The sequence below is a fragment of the Gavialis gangeticus genome, unplaced genomic scaffold, assembly GCF_001723915.1.
Source record: "Gavialis gangeticus isolate Ggan-Ray unplaced genomic scaffold, GavGan_comp1, whole genome shotgun sequence".
NCBI lineage: Eukaryota > Metazoa > Chordata > Crocodylia > Gavialidae > Gavialis > Gavialis gangeticus.
The window spans coordinates 44,158,781-44,166,527 of record NW_017729008.1 but is presented as its reverse complement, the minus strand read 5'-3'; the positions used below and the strand labels follow the sequence as shown (position 1 = coordinate 44,166,527).

The window sequence follows — 7,747 nt, the reverse complement described above, 5'->3', positions numbered from 1 at the left end:
AGCCCCACCATCCCGTCCAGATCCACCCCAGGGCCTAGGCGTGTCTGCCCACTGCCCTCTCCTATGGTATATAGCCCCGTGTCCATGTGCCATAGACCTCTGCTCCACTGCCCCATACACCAGGCCTCACTGGCTTCGTGCCCCATAGCCCCAGTGCTCCACAGCTCGAAAGCCCCATAGTGTATACCCTATTACCCTGTAGCTCCATTGGCCAAGCCCCATGCCCTCTTGCCCCAGTGCCCCATAACCCTAACACTTCATAACTTCAATTGCCCCAGCCTCATACCACGTAGCTCCTGCCTCCCCCTTGTTGACACTTTATTAGCAGCCTGAACACAGACCCACTTCCGGGTCCGGGAGCACGCGTGCGCAAGACGCGCCACGCCGCGCTGCATCAATAAAGCGTCCAGCTCTCGACGCATGCGCAGTCCAAGATCCGATTGGCGGGATGCGCTGCGCATGCGCATCAACCGGGGCCCCCGCGAGCGCGCACTCTGCGCAGGCGTGGACGGGCCCGGCGGGGAGGTGCGCATGCGGAGTGCATCTGGGCCGCCTATGAATCTGCAGGTAGGGAGCGGGCCGCGCTGGGGCTAGTTCCGTCTGGGAGGGCGGGGGCACTTCCGGGGTCGGGCGACCCCTGACCCCTTTCCTGCTCTGCCTCCGGGGGTTGAGGCCTCTGGGGTGGCACCAGGCCCGTCCGAGGGGCATGTGTTCTGGCAGTAGCCTGCCCCCGGGGGTTGGCCCTGCCGCGCCGTTGGTTGTGTAGACAGTGACACGCGTGTTCCCCCTCCCCTGTCCTGCCCCAGGGCCCCGGAACGGAGCCGCAGCGCGATGGAGAAGTTCGGCATGAACTTCGGGGGCGGCCCGAGCAAGCGGGACCTGGTGGAGACAATCGAGTCACAGAAGAAGCAGCTGCTGCAGTACCAGGCGCGCCTGAAGGACGTGGTGCAGGCCTACAAGAGCCTCCTGAAGGAGAAGGATGCGCTGGAGGCCAGCGTCACGGTGCTGTCGGCGTCCCATGAGGCGGACGTTGGCCCAAGCCGCCCAGCTGCCGGCCCCCCCTTGGCCGACACAGCAGACGACAGGAGCTCAGTCCACAGCGAGGACAGCGGGGGCACAGCGACCAGCGTGGACACGGCCGCCAGTTTAACCAGTACCAAGGGCGAACTGGGCACGGAGGAGGAGAGGGCAGCCGCGGGGGCCTCCCCGCTGAAATCAGAAGAGGCCAGTGGGTCAGAGAGCGGCGTCAGCACGGGCAGTGCCGAGGCGCCGGAGGCCGACAAACGGTTGCTGCAGCTGAAGACTCAGCTGGCCACCTTGACCAGCTCCCTGGCCACTGTTGCGCAGGAGAAATCCCGCATGGAGGCCTCCTACCAAGCGGACAAGAAGAAGATGAAGCAGGATCTGGACGATGCCACCAAAAAGGCTGAGGAGGAGAGGAGCAGGCTGGAGGCGGAGCTGGCGGGCGCCCAGGAGCAGCTGGCTGAGGTCAAAGCCCGCCTCATTGCCCAGCAGCACGACCGGGCACAGGAGCAGGGTGACCACGCAGTGATGCTGCGGGAGCTGCAGAGGCTGCTGCAGAGCGAGAGGACCGCGCGCCGGGAGGTAGAGCTGAAGCTGGAGGAGACCAGGGAGGCGTTGGCCGGGCGGGCATGCGCAGCTGACCGCGCTGAGACCTACGAGCTGCACGTCAGGCAGCTGAGGCAGGAGGTGGAGGAGCTCCAGAGGGAGCTGCAGGCCGTGCAGGAGGAGAACAACAAGCCGGACCCCCGGCTGCAGACCCTGCGGGAGGAGATGGGCAGCCTCAAGCATCACTTCCAAGCGCAGCTGCTGCAAGAGATGAGAAAGGTGGTTCTGTCACTTGTGCTTCGGCAGCCGGCTTGTAGGAAGGGAGTGGCAGCGGGGACCCCGGGGGGTTGCAGTGCAGTTCAGGCAGTAGAGACCCTGCATCTCACGCCTCCCAAGCAAGGTGGTGCTCTCTCCTACCTTGGGGGTCTTCAAGAGGAGGCTTGGCAGATGTTTGGCTGGGGTGATATGATCCCGGCACCCGTTCCTGCCTGGGGCAGGGGGTCGGACGTGGTGACCTGTTTAGGTCCCTTCCAACCCTAAGTACTATGATACTATGAGTAAGAGATTTAAAAAAAAAACCATTTTCTGTGTTAGCAGTGGCCACGCTGTGGTACAGGTCACCTCTGCGTGGCATGTGGCAGAGCAGCAGATCAGGCAGGGTGCACAGAGATGGGACCAGAGCAGCAGATCAGACAGGAAGCGCAGGGCTGGGAGCAGAAAGCAAAGCAGCAAATTGGGCAGGGAGGACACTGAAGGAAGCAACAAGCAGAGCAGTGGATTGGGCTGGGAGCAAATATGTTCCCAGCAGTCTTTCCTGCCTATGTGCAGGGGGCTGGACCCAATGATCTTTAAGGTCTCTTCCAGCCCCTAATAACTATGCAGCAATTAGAGCACTGGATTGGTCAGGGAGCGCAAGGGAGGAAGCAGAAAGCAGAGCAGCAGAACGGGCATGGGAAGGGGATCGGAGCAGCGCTTGGGGAAGGTGTAGGGCTAACTTGTGGCCGAAAAGGCTGGCCCCCCACTGTGCCAAGTGAGAAGGACCTCCTCTGTCCTGTGAAACTAACAAGTCTCGCACAAGCCAAAGCACCAGGCATGAGTAGGTCCCCAGTGGTCAGGTGGAGACGAGGGTGGGAAAGCAATTCTCTTGTGCCGTAACATAGTGTCTTGGCACTTCCCGTGGCGCTCCATTTTAGCTACCCACCCGGTGCAGCTGATGCGTCATCCCGTGGCCATGGGGCAGCACCTCGCATCTTGCCTTTGTAAAATCCTTGGGCAGAAAGTTCAGTGCGGATACCACTGTTAAGGGGAAGCTACTTTTAATCTAGCTTTCTGCAGATCGGCAGAATTCTCCATCAGTGACGTCAAGATGAACAACTCGGAAGAGTTCTCCCCTTTTCCCTGGCTCTGTGCAGAACGGGCTGTGAGATGCACTTTGAGTGTGTTAGCTTTCCTGTGGCAGCAGCAGATCAGGCTGTGGGGGCCAGTGACCGTGCCACAGTGAGAGGTCCTGCACTTCTGTTGGTGACGGTTCATCCGTGCTGGCTGAAACGTCCCAGGAGTGATGTGTCCAGTGCCCCACAAGCGAGAGTCGTGGTGTGCTCAGCAAAGACGTACTGTGGGGAGCTCCGGTGGGCATTTTCTGTGAAGTTGGAGGGGCCCTGGGGAGAGACAGGCAAATAACAGGTTAAACCAGGAGTGCCCAACCTTTTGCCCTGTGAGCTGGATGGAAGGTGCCCAGTCCATCTGTGGGCCATATACACCCGCTGGGCTCAATCCAGCATGGGGGGCAGGTGGGTCAGGCTGGATTCAGCTGCTGGGGGGCCCACAGCTGGAAACAGGACTCCAGATGTGGCCTCCCCCGTGCTGAATAGAGGGGAAGAATCACTGCCCCGGACCTACTGGCAGCGCTCCTACCAGTGCAGCCCAGGATGCTGGTAGCCTTGGCAACAAGCACACACTGCTGGCTCCTGTTCAGCTTATTGTCCACTGTCACCTTTTCTGCAGAGTCCCCATGGGCTGGATTTGGCCCACTGGCTAGGGGTTGAGCACCCCTGAGTTAAGTAGTTTCCTTGTTTCTGTGGGTGGGGAGAGAGAAGGCGTGAAACAGCAGATGTGGTAGCAGAGAGGAGGGAGCTGCTCCAGCACTTGAACACAGAGGCTCCCTGTGTATAGTGAGGCAGTAACGAAACCCATCTGTGCTCTTCTTTCCAGGCAGCCCAGGCAGAAGAGCAGCTCCGGCAGCAAGCCCAGATGGAGGAGCGGCGCGTGGCCAGCTTGGAGGGGCAGGTCTCCGAGGCATCGGAGCTGCTGGGCACTTACGAGAAAGCCAAGCAGAAAGACCAGCTGGTGATTCAGAAGCTGAAAGACCGCATCATGCAGCTGGACCTGGAGAACAAGACCCTGGCTATTGCGGTGTCCAGCCGGTCCCCCGTGGACCTACACCTGGAGGAGGCCAACCTTGACTTCAACGTCCTGAAGGACAAAATGGAGATGCTGAAGAGGCTTCTGCAGGCAGCAGCTAAGAAGAGCCAGCCAGCTCTGGACATCGAGAAGCTGTGTGAACTGGAGCTGCCAAAGGGCCATGAGGCAGGGGACGGGGAGAAGGCCACTGCCCTCTACTACCAGCAGGAACTAAAGCAGCTGAAGGAGGAGTTTGAACGGTACAAGATGAGGGCCCAAGTGGTCTTCAAAAACAAGTCGGCCAAAGACGGCAGCACGGTGAAGGAGCTGGAGGAGGCTCAGGAGCAACTGGCAGAGCTGAAGGAGAAGTACGTTGCGCTGCGGCTGTCCTGTGAGGAGATGGAGAAGCAGCATCAGCAAGAGCTGGAAGCCAGGAAGCAGGAGCTGTGCCACCTGCAGCAGGGTCACCGGCAGGAGCTGGAGAGATGCCAGCTGGAGTACCGAGAGAGGAGCCTCATGCTGGAGGAGGAGATGCACAAGCAGCGGGACCGCGCGCTAGCCATGCTGGCGGAGAAGGATCAGGAGCTGGAGCAGCTGAGAGCCGTGGCCTTCCCATACGGGCTCCACGGCTCCAAGAGCTACCTGGGACCAGGAGGTAATGTGGGTGATGACAGCTTAGCGGGTGACATCTCTTCTGAGAACCTCACACAGGCCCTGCACATCGCTGCGGCCAGCGAGCCCACCTTCTTCCTGTACGCAGAGCAGCTGGCTCGCAAGGAGGTGGAGATCACAGCCCTGCGGAAGCAGAAGCACCAGCTGGAGACGGAAGTCCACCAGCTGCAGGAGAAGATCCTGGTCGAGGGGGAGAAGCACAGGGAAGAGGTGTCTGCCCTTCAGGACTGTATCCAGAAGACCGTCCGGGACCAGAGCAGGGAGGGAGCCAACCTGGAGTATCTCAAGAACATCATCTACCGGTTCTTGACCTTGACAGACTCTCTAGGCCGTCAGCAGACGCTAACAGCCATATTGACTATTCTGCACTTTAGTCCGGAAGAGAAGCAAGTGGTTATGAGACACTCAGCCTATGGCAGCTGGTGGCTGCCTGGGAAGAGATGAGACCTAGTTCTCACTTGAACTCCTCCTCCCCTGTAATGACACATTCCTGGCTTCTGCCTGTCCTGGAAGACCCAGCTGCCCTTCCCCTTCTTACAATGCAATGTGTGTCCTGGCAAACGCTAAGGAGCTTGGCAGAGCCTTCAGCAGGGAGCTGAGCTTTTACACTAGTGCCTTTAGCACTACTCTAACGGCAGAATCGCTCTGGTCATTTGCCAGGACTGCAGATTTCTTTGCTACAGGCATCCACAGGAGGGTGGGGAGGAGACCCTGACTGAGGGCACCAGGTGTGTTAAATCTCCTTCCCCTGTTGTGCCATCCCTCTGTGCATGCAAGGAATAGGGGGACCCTGTCACTTGCTTGTGTGTGGGCTTTCCAGGTGGGCCTGCAATTGAGCAGTGAAGGAAGCAGCCCTTTGGAGATGGGGGGACACAATGCTCATGGTATTTGGTGTGGGGAAAAGCAACAGGATGATGGTGACGGGTGAAATGTAATTCCCACTGTCTGGGCATGGGAAATCCTTGGCAGCTTTGCGGGATGGCCAAAATCACATGAGAAGGAAACAGCTCCTGGTTTTCAGTGGGAACAGCCAAGGTCTGCTGGGGGGAAGGTTGGGGAAACGTAGCAAGAAGTCCCCTCTGCAGCAGGGATTCTCCACAAAGCGGGACGTGGGCTCACGCAGAGGGAAACGCTTTTCCAGCTCTTTCACTGACTGGCACTTTATAGCAACGGAGGAGTGAGGGGTGGCTCTGGGCCACATCCCTTATATGTACTGCAGTAGACCAGTCACTGCTCTGTCCCCAGCCTTCTGGGGGGAGACAGGGGCTGTTCTGGGAAGGGGGCCAAGGGGACAAAGCGTAGGGGATGCTCTGGCCCTTGGCAGCCATTTGCAGGCTGCTGAGACTTTTGCCATGTCCTGAGTGCTTCTAAGTATAATTTTACTTGATTTATTTTGTGACAGCTTGGATGGGGCCCAGAGCCAGCGCAAGAAGCAGAGGAGGGCAGGAGGAGTGGTTTCTCCCAATACCAGGGAGTCTTGTAGCTCTGGAGTGCCTGTGCATGCTTCAGGCTTCACTGCTGTCATCCTGAGAGCCTGTTGGGGTTGGCCATGCCTGTGGTGAAGGGCCTGTGCGCCAGCCTGGTCAGGAGCAGAGTCCCTGGGGAGATGGGCTATGGCTGCCTCCTCACAGGGTCGTGGGAAGGAAGATCCTGCCAGGAAACAGGAGCAAAAGTAGCAGGGAATTCCAGTTGGTCCTGCTCCCTTTCCAGCACGCACTGCTGCCTTTCTGGGGCAGGATCGTGGTGCCAGCCATGCAGCATGGCTAGTAGAGAGGGGCACGCAGGCCACGAGAGCCCCCTCCGCTCTGGTTAGGTAATGAGCCAAGCTGGGATCATCCCTTCCCACTCTGAAGTCAGTGTTCGTGCCTGGGGTCGAGGTCTCCCTTGCCCTTGCCCCTGCCCCTCCTGTGCTTCAACTTGTCCCCCCTTTTTTTTGTCTCCCACCCACAAGCAGCAGAGGTTCCATTTGTTGCCTCTGCAGTGTTCTTGCTCCCTGCGCCTCTTCCCACTCAAGGACTGGCACTGCCAAGCCAGGACTGTCTGCTGCATGGTTGCACAGCAAGGCCCCTTGAGCTGCCGGGGCAGGATGGTGTTGCTGCGGCAGGTCAGCACATGAAGCAGGGGTGAATGGTGCTACTAGCTCTGCCATCCCCCAGCAGTGCAGGGTAGCTGCGCTGGGACCTGCTGAGTGTTGCCATGTTCCTCCAATCAGGAGGGGGTCAGGCGCTGTTCTTGGGTACTATAGTGGGTTTCCTGCCACTGGGGCATCCCGGTGCTGCTGGGGAGCAGTATTAGCAGGGCCTATCCAGGTTCTCTGCCCTGCCCCTTTTGGTATAATGTATCCAGCCATCCCTGTAGCCCCTTTCCCAGGGCTGTCAGCTGGCCCCAGGACCAGGGCTGGTGTCCAAGGCTAAGCTTTGAAGTTTCCACAGGCCAAAGTTTAGGCCAGCAAACAGCAAAGCTTCTGCCCTCCCTCGGACACCTCTGCCAGCGGCACAAGGAGATCTGGACTGGCTGATTTGCCAGGTGCACATGTAGTCATGAGCTCTGGGGGTCATACATGGGTCTCATTAAAGGTGCATTGTGGTCCCGGCAGCAGCAAACAAGCATCCTTCTGTGCGTCGCCCACCGGCAGGGGCTGCAGGAAGCACTTGCAGTCGATGCCTGGCCCCAGGCCTCCCTCCATGCGCCATGATCAACCCCCACTCCGTGCTGCTTTGTCTCCACACACAGGCCATCACCCCTGCAGCAGGGCACGGATGTTGCCAGCCCTCAGCCTAGAACCTGGAATCCCTTATTTGGGTGGGGAAACCCTTCTGCAGGTCATAGGTTCATAGATTCATAGATTAAGGGTCGGAAGGGACCTAGTAGATCTTCTAGCCCGACCCCCTGCCAGGGCGGGAGAACAACAAAAAAACCCCAAAAAGAGAAACGGGACTCATTTGAGTCCAGCCAGGTAGGCATCCAGCCTCTTCTTAAAGACCCCCAGGGTAGGGGCCAGCACCACTTCCCTTGGAAGTTGGTTCCAGCTCCTAGCCGCCCTAACTGTGAAGTAGTTCTTGCGGATGTCCAATCTATACCTCCTCTCCATCAACTTGTGCCCATT

At 59.0% G+C, this 7,747-nt stretch overlaps 1 protein-coding gene across 1 annotated transcript; it reads left to right on the top strand.

Annotated features, from left to right (window-relative positions):
* Positions 1-802: 802 nt before the first annotated feature.
* GCC1 (GRIP and coiled-coil domain containing 1) lies at positions 803-7,250 on the top strand. Its single transcript, XM_019509711.1, has 2 exons — positions 803-1,848; positions 3,781-7,250. Exons 1-2 carry the CDS (start codon positions 832-834, stop codon positions 5,083-5,085), a joined length of 2,322 nt encoding a protein of 773 aa, XP_019365256.1. The 5' UTR covers positions 803-831; the 3' UTR covers positions 5,086-7,250.
* Positions 7,251-7,747: the final 497 nt, after the last annotated feature.